Source organism: Sparus aurata, chromosome 17, assembly GCF_900880675.1.
Source record: "Sparus aurata chromosome 17, fSpaAur1.1, whole genome shotgun sequence".
NCBI classification, from domain to species: Eukaryota; Metazoa; Chordata; class Actinopteri; order Spariformes; family Sparidae; genus Sparus; species Sparus aurata.
In genome coordinates this window covers 30850790-30863395 of record NC_044203.1, presented here as the reverse complement: position 1 = coordinate 30863395, position 12606 = coordinate 30850790, and the positions used below count along the sequence as shown (strand labels likewise).

Below are 12606 nucleotides of genomic sequence, written 5' to 3'. Positions count from 1 at the left end.
CCTTGCTGACATCTGATCAACAAAGCTTTCTTCATATTTTATTTGTGTCTGGAAATCAAGCACAAAAGTTTTAGGGTCTACATTTTTTTTCCATCAATGAAAATGTGGCTATTAGTTTTTCTTCCAAAAATTTTTCATGTGTGAAACAAACTCCTTTTGTTTCTAAAATCTTTACATTTCTTTTTTCCATCTCTGAAAAGGTGAGATATTTTTTTTCTTCCCAAATATTGTTCTTATGTGTGAAACAGAGTAAAAAAAATAATAATAATAATTCAGGATTTCTTCTCCTCTCACAAAAAAAGAATTAACTTAGAAATATCATCCTGGCAAAACCTCTTCCCCAGATGTTCTTTGTTCCGAAATATTTTATTCTTCTCTGGAAATCATGCACAATGAAAAAATAAATGAATAAAAACAAAACAAACACGAGATATCCATTTTTTCCCCATTAAACTTTATTTATAAGAAATATTGACACTCAATGATATTAATCACATACAGTATCATAAAGGCTTGTTTAGTGTCACATTAAACAACAAAGCATCGTGTTTCATCCGAATCAACACGACTGTACTTGTGAGACAGACAGACAGACAGATAGACAGATAGATAGATAGATAGATAGATAGATAGATAGATAGATAGATAGTAACAGGGTGTGTTTTGGTTTATTTCTCTCGCTCAGTTGCCTCCAGACATCATTACCGAAGCTTTCAAACCGCCATCAGAGCCTCCAGCTGCCCCCCAGCTAAAACAAAACAACGTCTTACAACAGCGTCATGTGAAGGCGTCATGTGAAGGCTGCGGGCTTTCACCCGCAGCCTTCACATGACGCGTGATTGACCGCCGCCGACGCACAGCTGATCTTGCACAAGTGGGGTAATTCTTTTCACGGAATCATATAGGAGCTGTGAGTGTTCATCACGCTGTGTCTTCAGTGTGAAATATGATCTGTTTGACAGCTGCTGCGGCAAATGCACAGTGAGGACAGGACAGGCGTGCTGGAGCTCCGGCTGTGCGTTGGTGCTGAATAGAGTCCACACATGCGCTCTGAGCGTGATGTGGACGGTGGCTTCTGAGCAAATAACGAAGGCTTTGTCATTTCAAACGGGTACTCGCCTCTTTTTATTCCTATTTTTTCTACAGTTTCCAGCACAGGGAGGACAGGGCTTGCCTTGTGCAGCCGGTGCCTGAGGCTTGGTGTCTCAGAGAGGAGATAGGAGAGAGTGAGGGTCTTTAAACCAGCTGGAGGCTCAGGTCCGGACACGCATGGAGGCAAACGCCCATCCTATTTGTGACTGTGTGCTGGTGTAACATACGACGTAAACATCGTAGACATCAGACAGGCTTTAAAGGGAACGGGGCTGTCTTTTAACGCTTCGCTGGCAGCTGCAGACAGGATTTGCATAGACGTTTATTTTGGGGAAAACAGCTTCAACCGCCGGCGCAGTCATTCCCCCAACATGAGCCTCCACTGGATTATCTACGGGGGGTTTATATTGAATGATTTTTGTGCTACTGGATGGAATTTACGCGCACTCTAGCCTGGATAAAGGGCCAGTCCGTGGGTCAGTGCAGGAGCACTTTGGCGCACTGAATAGGTGCGTTTACAGCAGCTGTTTGCCTGCTTCATAGCTATAGTTGGCCAGAGAGAGGGTCGTTTTCATTGTTGAGCTGTGCTACAGTGCTGTCAGCATTGGCACACATATATTTATGTATATAATATGTTTAAAAAAGTTAAATAAATAACTATACTGTCTGCAGTGCCAAGTGCGCCATTTGGCGCATTTTTCCTGACCAATTTGTCGTTCAAATTGACCTTAAATTCGACTTTAGTTATGTCTAGCTTTAAAATTTTCAGTACAATTAGTCAAATTTAAAACAGAATTATCATTTTAATTACCTTTGAAGCTGGATAAACTTCTCTTTTTTCCTCCTGGATGCTTTGGAGAGCTCTCTGTGCCTTTGGACACACCAGTGCACTTTTGGAGAGGTCCATTTGGATCCATAGCACTTTTTTTGCATGGTCGGAATCCACGCAGGTTAAAATATTTTCCTTTCAGTTTCTTTGGTCCAGTGCACAGGAAAAGGGTCTTTTTGACTCATAAACTCCATCAATGGACTGTCTGTAGCCTCCCAAAGATGCTCCAGGGTTTGGCAAACGCGCAAAACGCAGCAGAAAGCGCCTGTGAGTTCAGCTGCGCACTTACTGACACTTGCGCTTCAGTATCAACTGTGTGAGTACAGAATGGACCACAATAAGTTGAACCCATAGGGGGTAGGACATGGTGTATGTGAGGAGTGGGCTTTCCTGCCTAATGCCACTGAAATTTGGTTTTTAAATATAAAATTGGAGCTTATGCATGTCTGGGGCCAAAAAGGGCCATTTCTGGGTTTTTGGGGCTCTCTGGGCTCTTTATAAATGGTTTAGTCCAATTTGTTCACCCCTACATATTAGACATACATGGAAGTGTCCTTTTTTGCAGGGATTGCTGGGAAGAAGAAGGAGGTAGTCGAGGTTGGGACTTTGGTGAGGGAGACTCAGGCACAGCCACTGTGTAAAAGGTAAGAAATCCTGTCTTCTGTTGACTCCAATGGAGCCCAATGTTGGCTGAGAGGCAGATGGAGGCTGTATACTCAACATTTGTGGAGAGAAATGGAGGTTTTCATGTGTATTTTGGTGTCTTTATGGTATGATAGACCAGGGAGGGTCAGGGCATTATGGTGTGCAGTAACAAGGAAATATGGAGGCACGGCTAGGGGGAGCCATAGCAGGGCAGGAAGGCTGCTGCCTGGGCCTGAGCTGATAGGAGAGGGGATGTTTTTAACTGCTTTAGTACTCACAAACACAGAAGAACTCCGGAAGATACTTCATTGTTGAATATCACCCCTCATTAATGTAGTTATTGTTGAGCTGCATTAGCCTCAAGGGTGGACACTTCCTCAGAGAAGAGTCCCAGGGCTGAGCTCTGTGAAGACACTCAGCAAACTGTCAGGAAGATGAAGAAAAGGCAGGAGTGTGTTTGATAAAGTCGTGAAAATGTAAATAATAAACTTTAAGAAGAGTTTTAAATGTGATAAAATGCGTTAAATGTGGGTTAGCATTAGCATTGCTGTGTGTCATAGAAAACATTCAAGATGGCCACTCCACTGCAGGTGAGAGGAGTCAGTCACTTCCTGGTTGGACAGAAACAGCTGTTGTGTTTACAACCAACACACAGTTTAATGTCTCTTCCTGCCAATTATTTAAACTTTGTATATATTTTTTAATGGCTAATTTGTGTATAGATGCTTAGTGACTGCAGAAGCTGCGTCACTGAGACAGTTTCAGGCCGAGACATTGTGACTGAGATGTGGGTGTGTTGTGCCCTCAGCTCGTTTAAAGGCCATGCTGCCTCACAGCTGTGATTGGTTAACCTATGGGGAGCATCTCGACCTGAGGGCTGTGATTGGTCACATTTATTGCCCCTTAATTAACATAATTTTACTTTATAAACCCAATATAATCATTTATTAGTCCCCAGTTGTCTTCAGAATGATTCATAATTGGCACACGTTGATCAATCTCACTCATTAACGCACGTTTTTAAAGATAATGAGTCGATTTAGGGCTAATTTAATTTGCGCAAAGGGTTAATTTTCTGTTTCTGATTAAAATGCAGCTACAGGAAGCTGTCCAATGCATCCAGATCATCTAATTAGCGATAAATATAGCTCAGATCATCCAGTAATCAAACATTTTTTCTGATATTATAGTTTCAGGGGTAATTTTTTATCAAAAAAGTGTTATTAACCCTTTCATTACCTGCGTCTCCTCTTGCAGTTTGTCGTTTTGTGCGGAGAAGCGGGGGGTTTTCTGTTGTTGAGCATCACCTGTGAAAAGAAGGACAAAAAAACATTAAGAATATAACACATGAATGTAATTTGTTAATTAAGTAGCTATAAAATACACACTTTATCTGTAGGTATGATAGAAAAAGCACAAGAAAATTTAGATTTTTGTGCTGATCGTTGATTGTTTTCAGCTCAGATGCTGAAAACATGTAATGTTCAAATGGTAAATAGTGCAAAAGTGACACTTGAGAAGCATCTTTTGGAGGTTTCATCTCATTTGACAGGATTTTTCAAGAATCGATTCCACAAGCATTCACATAAAATGAAACATTTGCTCATGTTTTTGTTGAATTTGTGCATTTGAACGCATCATCTAAAGTTAACCTGGAGCTAAAGGGTTAAATCCTGCTCCTGCGTGTCACTGCCTCAGTCCACAGTGGTGGTGCTGAAATCAGAAGCTGGATATTATGGGTGTCTTTTATCATTATAGGTAAATTACTGCCCCCTCTGGTAGACACGGGGACCAGAAAAGGAAGGAAACAAAACAGAAACCCACACAGAGACACACCAGCCTGTCCTTCACAGTGTGTGTGTGTGTGTGTGTGTGTGTGTGTGCCAGGGGCTGTCTGAACTTGCACAACCGTGTGGTCAACAACTGTGTGGGCCTCCAGTGTCAGCACAACGTGGGTGTTGTGATTATCTTTGAGACTGTGTTGTAATCTCCCAGTGGTATGTGTCTGGAGCACCACAGCACACACGTCGTGTCGTGGAAGATAACAGAATACTTGACATGACCCACAGTTAGCTCTGTGGCTGATGTCTCTGTCCTACATGTGTTTGTAGAAAAAAAAACCCTCCTGTGTAATCCTGATCTCACAACGTGTCAGCAGCTTGCTCTCGTAGCCTTCAGCAGTCAGTCAGCTAACACAGAATTTGCTTAAAACATCTTAATTCTGCCTCCAAAGGTGCTTGAATCAATACAGTATTTTGCACAGTTGCTCCTGTTATGTAATGAACAAGTCTTACAGCTCAGTCAGCCATGGCGTATTTGTTTTCCAACCGTTCAGTGTCACGCCCATTTGCTGCTGCTAGCCTCTCATATAGCTCTCTGCCGCTGCTGAGGAGCTATCAGCTCGGTCCATAGAAACACATAGAGAGCAGCCTGGTGCTGAAAGTCTCCAGTGCTGAATGGAGCTGTGTCACACTGAGGCAGAGAGGCTGTTAACTCCTTCACTGCTGGAAACTGCAACCAGCAAGAGACAGAAATCTGTTCACTTCCTGGTTCAGAGAGAAGATTAACCAAATCAGCCCTTTAAAACGCTGGTGTGTATTTGTGTCTGAATCTCTGTGTGTCTTTTTGTTTCAGGAATCATCCTGATCAGGACCAGAGTCTCTCTCTCGCTTAAACAACCCAGGACGAGGTTCCTGTGAGGGCTCGAAGAAGAAATTTGATGTAAGAAGCTACAACTGTCAAACAGCAGATTATATTTTGCTATCATGTTGGACTATGCCATGAAATTATTGTTCTTGTGGTGCATTCCATTGCAAGTCAGAAGTCAGAATTTCCGAGACGGTATTTTCCGACTTCCAGTCTAAAAGTGCTCCAGTGCATTTGCTCGGAAAAACGTGGACCCTCGCTGCAAATCTTGTTTGAATGGAGGAATTACAGCAGCTGATTTAAGAGTTGAGAGCACTTTAAAAAAAGAACGTGTACCATCAAAGACTGTTGAGCCAAGATCAACTGAATAAAAGTGAAAATGACAGCTACAAATTGTTTTTTCTGCACGTTTCAAGAACAAACTATATGAAGTAACAACCGATAATGAGTTGAAAAGTTATTGTTCACTATGTGCGCCGCCATACAGCTGTGATGTCATCTGCGTTTATGTCGGTGAACTCAGGCTTCATGGATCATTGCACGTCTCCGTGTCAGAGGTCGTTTGTTTCCCCGAGTACAATAGAAGGGTTAGGAATAGCTCCGAGAATGTTTCAGACTAAAAGGAACTGAAAGCTGGAGTGTAATCCCCTTATAATTTTTATTATTAGATCAGTCTTACTCAGTTTTTAAGATGATTCATCGAGCAGCTGAGGAGTGAAGTCAGCTGATTTATTGACAGTCAAACTGTTGGACAAGCTGAGCTGTGAGACTAAAACAATTCACGACTGTCAAATGAGTTCCACACATGAATTTAAACAAGAATCTTATGATTTAACTTAGCTTAACTTTTATCTTATAGCTAATTAAACTGCCAGTTACTTGCTCAATAAATAATTATGTCTAAAAAATGTCAGAAAATAGCCCAGGGTGGATATTTTCAAATTGCTTCCATTCTAAGATATTCAATTAAAAACCATAGATGGCAAAAATAGCCTGAAGTCCTCACGTTTTAAACGCTGAAAGTTATTCAATTTTGTCCTTTTTGTCTTTAAGATTGTATATTTTGTCGAATGAATAATCAACTAATTAAAAAATAACAAATAAAAGAGATTAAAAAAGAGAGATTAAAATTGGAGCGTCTGTCTTTCATTAGATAGCTTCTGTTAAACAAAGACTGAAGCCTCATCAGGGTTTTAACATTTTTTAAAGTGCACTCAACAGCCAAAGAAGACTTTACTTCACCTGTTTTCACAGGTTTACCAGGAGTTTGAACTGAACTTCATGTGTTAAAATTAGTGGAATATCCCTTTAATAGTAAACTTGAAACAGAACGCTTTGCAAGTAATATAGTGTTTTGATAAATGTGGCTAAACGGATCTTCCTCTCCTACTTTCTCTGTCACAGACATCCAAGTCTTCACGCCGTCACCTCAACACCCTCACCGCCTGAAAATGATGATGGAGGACGAGATCATCGAGGACCGGGCCAAGCTGAAGCAGGGTCTGGTCAAAGTGCTCGAGTGTGTGGCCACCATCTCCTCAGCAGCAGCTGTGGTCAACCCCATTTTTGGCGTGGCCGGCTCCCTGATCCGGGTCGTTCTGCACCACGTCGATGACGAGGACATCCGCACCCTGAAGCGCGAGTTCGGCTCGGTCAACCGGGCGCTGGACCAGCTGTCCCAGGTGAATCGCAACATGCTGGTACAGATCAAGAAGGAAACGGTGGATGGCCAGTACTGCCGCGTGGAGGAGAACCTGAAGAACCAGTTCAGAAAGTTCATGGAGATGGTGGAGGCTCGACCGGAGCACCGCGAGCGCAAGAAGGACGACTTCGAGGAGAGCTACTCCAATGACTTGGGAGACCAGAACCTGCACACGCTCTACGACGGCGTGGTGGGCAAACCGAAGCTCTTCAGCAAGCCCATCCTGGAGGTCTACCTGAAGCACTCGCAGGGCGACCGGCAGACTATGGAGCGACTCTGCACGCGCCTCACCTACCTGTTCTGCATCGGCCTCATCGCCCTCATGGGCTACGCCGCCGTCATCGGAGACGACGAGGAGGGTCTGAGCGAGGAGTGGGCCGAGAAGATGGAGCACGTGCAGGAGAAGATGCAGGAGGCTCTGCGCAGGTGCAAATAAAGAAGACGCACGGAGAAGAGCTTCTGTCTTTGTTCACTGCTGCTTTTTCTTCATATTCAGGACTCATGTGTCCACATTCCCTCTGTAGCTCCTTCCTCTTCTGTTTCGCTCCCTATAAGCACTTTGTAAGCACCTACAGGATGTTCACTGCTTGAAAGCCCAGAGATAAAGAGCAACACGACTTATTCTTTCCAAAACACTAACTTGACAGCATGAAAGCATTTTCTGTCCAATTTGAGATAAAAACAACTAAATGTTTGCACAGTATGTGATCAGTCTGGGCTGCTATCAAATACTCAGAAAAGAAAAATACATCCTAGTCTTTTCCGGAGTACTTTTACTTGATGGAAAGAATAGATGCGAAGGAGAGTTCATAAGCATCACTGCATTTACACTAAGGTTGCAAGGAATTGTGGGACGGCTTTATCTCCTGTGCAGTGGATCAAAGATAAGAGAGGAAACAATGAAGCACCTTTCCTTGTTATTTTGAGAATTCGACCAGCTTTTATCATGGCTGCTACTTTAATATTTCTGGGTCATTTCGCGCAGTTAGGAACCTTCCTCAATAAAAAATACTATTAAACTGCAGCCGCACTGGATTAGACTGCCAGTGGTTTGAATTGACACAGATTCAGGACACAAATCAGCCGTGAAGATGATTAAAATCAATCAGTAATCTGCATGAGCAATGTCAGGAAACTACATTCAGGATTCAACAGAAATGTACCCAGCGTCAGTGTGTGATGTTGACGTGTATCCCGCCCACTATGCACTCAGAATACTTGCCATTTATTGACGTTGTGTAAAATGACATGTATTACACTACGAGGAAATCAGTTAGTTGGTGTTAGCCCGACTAAAACCTCAACATTGGAGGCAACAGAAAACTTGGCTCAGGCTGCTGTAATACTCATGTATCTCCACTAGAGGGCCTTGTATGCTCTCCTTAAGATTTGCCAAGTCAATATCCTATTTTAATGTTTATATATCTGCTATAAAACAGACTGTTCTGCCACACAGAGGGATTTAAATTTAGTTATCAGTGACGTTATCGATTTAATCTGCAATATAAAAAACTAAGCAAACCAAAACGAGGAATGAACATCCTAAAGTTTTCAGATCGATGAATGTAACCACACCGATTTAATCATTTAATCACCTTCATATACTAACATGATTATGCTGCCAAGTGCAAATTAACAACACATGTATGTCCCGTAAATATTGTGTGTTTCATATGAATGCAGATCATGCTACACTACGCAAACGCACCAAATTCAATCTAATTTGACACTAGTTTGTGCCGCTGCTGTACTGAATACTTTATATTTCTTTATTTTTCGGTATTATCAGCTAGAGAATGTAACAGAACATTACAACTAAAGTCTGATTTGTTGTATTTTTTATAGATTATTTGTTGACTACACTACCGTCTTGCCAAACACTTCCCCACAGAAGGCTACACTAAATGTAATTTGCCATTTGTGAGGTCAAAATTAAACAAATTACCACATGTGCTTCCATTTCCACCACCCAGAATTGTTTTACTATTATTCTTTTTATTTGTGTCCTTCCACTCTTGACTCTTGTGCAATTCTGTCACTCTTCAGTTTTCTACTATACATGTTCACTGAAGCCTGATAACAACGCGGGCAGTGCACCAAGTTTTGTTGTAATATACAGATGAAATTATCAGTGGGTTTCTTTGGTGTATGGCCACTTTGAGCCTGTAAAACGTTTATTATGAATTATTAGTGGGTTGTTTTTATTTACAGTTAAGCCGCAGCATCAAGATAAAACGTCCTCGTCTGACCAACAGTGCCTCCATGTGCCATTTAATTTTCTATGTTTTCTTTTTCATTAGAGGGTTTTTGTCACAATCATTTAATATTATAAAATCTTGTGTATGTCATCATGTTTTGAGAGGTCTATTCGCTACAGTTCGGATTTTAAACGTGGTTAAAATAATCTTTGTAAATGCTTTTCTTACTGTTTTGTTTTGCTTTGAGCAAACGGTTGGTATCATCAATTAATTACCTTCATCCTTTCAATATAACTGTCCTAAACTGATTTATGGTTGTGTGCCATAGCTGTTATTGTTACAAAAGATTCAGTATACGCTACAAATATCTATAAATATAGAGTCAAAATGCTGTTGATATGGAGGATTATTATATGAACCTCTTCAAGGCTTTTTTGAAATGTCATATATGTGAATATGTTGCCTTTTTTTGTTACCACTATAAATAAATGTGAGTGAATAAAAAATTATGATTTGGAGATTTCATTTTTCACACACACACACACACACACACACACACACACACACACACACACAGGTGAAACTGCACTGCAAGATAAATGTATGTATCGCTGTTAAAATGTATTAGAAGTTAAGTATTTGGGTCGTAGAGTAACCATCAAATAGAGCAATAAATTATTCACGTGTTCCTGTTGGAGGTGGTCGGTGTTGTTGCAGCAGAAATCTACGCCCACTATCAACACAGTACGGAGATCAACTGAACAACAGCTCCCACTACAGTACATGGACATGAGCAGGGAGCAAATCTGTGCAACCAGGTTTGAATTCTTGTGGAAAGCGTTCACAGAAGAGCAAACGAGGTCAAAGCAGCAGATGAACATAAACTGGCAGATGTGTAGCCGTCGATATACTTCTGGCCACGTAAATAGGTAAATATAGCTATGAAAAATAACATGAAAGCACAAAACAAGTGTGAATACATTACAAGTATTGGTGGGTAATATAGTTCATATACACATAAACATCTCTAACTATAGTTTGAACACCTTTTACTAGAAAATATTCTGTATAGATTCACCATCAACCGCTCTAACATTATATATCACTCATGCTTTAAGGAGAAGGTGTCAACAATAAAGACATCAGAGAAATGAAAGAGGACATTAAAGTCAGTGGAACTCAAATTATTTTAATGTGATTAATCTGATTGATTCTTTTGTTGATTTTAATTCAATAATGTAACGTATGAAGGTGCTATACCTCAGTAAAATTTTGAGGAACTTGTACTTTACTTGAGTATTCTCATTATCATTATTATTATTATTATTCCCATTCTCTGCTACTTCACACTTCCATTCTACTTCAATTTGGAGGCAAATAATTTTGTTGCTATTTTTTAGATAACACAAATTAATCTATATTATTGGCAAGAAGATTTTTAAATAATTAAGCAAAAGAAAATATGTTGTGATTACCAGAAAAATGCTGAATATCAGAGTTTTGATAATTGTTCAAAAATACATTAATTACTTACTTTTACTTGTACATTTGATACTTCAGTACATTTAATACCAGATACTTTTACTTAAGAACTATTTGTGTAAGTGTGTCTTTCAAGTAATTCTTTAACCGGATATGTTAACTTTAACTCAAGTATGACTTTAGTATACTTTTCGAACAACGACTAAATCGAATTACTCCACAATTACAGCTCAATATTTGTACTGGAAATTTCTTATTATAGAATATTAGACTCTGGTATTAAAATATCAACAAACAAGTAGCATTTTTTTGTAGTTTGACATGATAATAATATATATTTTTACTCTGTTCCAACACTTTAATGTTATATTTATGAGATATTTAGCCTGTAGTGTACAATAATCAACCCCAAGACCCAATTCCATCTATTATAAATATTTTCAGGGTCTTGTACATCATTATATTTGACCCAAATTGAGCCTTTTTGGTATCTTTGGTGAATCAGAGAGCTTGATTGGTGTCAAATGTGTAGAATTATCCTCATATGCAGCTTTAAGAGGGGACGTAAAAGTGTTATTCAGTGATCTGAACGCCAGAGGGCGCGAGTCCTTCACTGGCTTCATCATCACACCTGTTCTCACTGAACTCCCTGAGGCCCCGCAGGACTCACGCGTCACATCTGCGTCTCCACACAGACGAGCTTACAATTAAAGTCTGCTTCCTTTTCAGGACCCAAACAGACCTGCGCGGATGAATTAATGTAAAGCATCAGATGAGGGAGGTATTTACTTTAGGAGCGGTAAAAACGGGCGCATGACCGAGGTTAAGTACCTCTGGAATGGCCCTCATGCTTCATTATCCAGCGGAACAGGTTTGACTCCCGGCTCAGAGTTGGGGGAACCGAAACAGGAAAAAGTGCATTGTAGGTGTTTGAAACGCAGATGAGTGAGAGGCTCTCACCTGTGATGAGGCTCTGAGCCGCAGACGCGCGTCGTCCATCACATGAAGGAGCTCATCTGTCTCTCCACGACGTGAGCTCCTGTCGGTGAATCCAATTTCACCTGAAGAAAAGACGCATTGTTTTAGACATTCAGATGAAAGTGTTGCTCGTGATGCAGAGAAACCCTCAGACGTGACTGAAGCCCTTCATGGTTCGGAGGAGAAACGATCCGCGTAATGATTTCTGTCTTTTTTTTTTTCCTTTTTTTCCCCGTGTTGGATGAGGGAGGTTCAGCCTGAGCGCTCACAGGGCGCGTCGTGAGCGCACAGATGAGACGATGTGAGCTTTAATTTGATCATCGTAAAGTCCTCAGACTGATTAAATAAATACAACATATAAGGCGTGTATTTTGTATTTTAGGTGAGCGTTTTCACCTGGTGTGTTTGTGTTCGTGACAGATCAGAGTGGAGGTGACGCACGTCTGTGCAGTTATAAATAAACACTGTGAGGCTGATAAATCCGCTGCTTGTATATTAAAACCTAAATTCTATAGAACAGATTCTCAATGTTATTAAAATTCAAACGTTTAGGGCGTAGTGCACGACACATACACACAGATATGTGTGTATTGCACATGAATTTGGGATCTGAGATGCAGTGAGATGGTTTTAAATCAGATTATGATATTTAAACACCAAAAGGAGGAAAATAAAACACCTTTGTTTGGCTTTTCTTACCTCAAGTTTGGATCTTTTCGCGTTCATGCCGGCTGAAGCGCAAAATATTGATGAGAGGACATTTGCACCCATTGCGCAAGAGACATCTGTCTGTAAGAAACCCAGAGAGGAAAAATGCTAAACAAATATTAAAAATTAGTTCCGTTTTGTTGAGCAGAGACAGAAGCGTCCTTTCATGGTGACACGAAGAGAAGAAAATGGAAGCGGCCACACATTCCACCTCTCACAGTTTGCGCTCTGCGCGTCTGTCCGTTTGTCTGTCCTCTGCCTCTTTCTCTCTCTCTCTTTCACTCTCACTCTCTCCTTCTCTCTCTCCTTTGCAGATATAGAGTGCG

General features: G+C 40.8%; 1 protein-coding gene and 1 long non-coding RNA gene across 2 annotated transcripts; one reads left to right on the top strand and one right to left on the bottom strand.

The window, feature by feature from the left end:
* Positions 1-433: 433 nt before the first annotated feature.
* Positions 434-12404, bottom strand: LOC115567044 (uncharacterized). Its single transcript, XR_003981126.1, has 4 exons — positions 12272-12404; positions 11555-11655; positions 3806-3873; positions 434-2969 (listed from the first exon to the last, which is right to left on the bottom strand). It is a non-coding gene; the product is annotated as an uncharacterized LOC115567044 (long non-coding RNA).
* On the top strand, positions 2487-8889 carry rpz (rapunzel). The gene is made up of 3 exons (XM_030393211.1): positions 2487-2565; positions 5201-5287; positions 6617-8889. The coding sequence occupies exon 3, from the start codon at positions 6664-6666 to the stop codon at positions 7348-7350; it is 687 nt and encodes a 228-aa protein (XP_030249071.1). The 5' UTR covers positions 2487-2565; positions 5201-5287; positions 6617-6663; the 3' UTR covers positions 7351-8889.
* Positions 12405-12606: the final 202 nt, after the last annotated feature.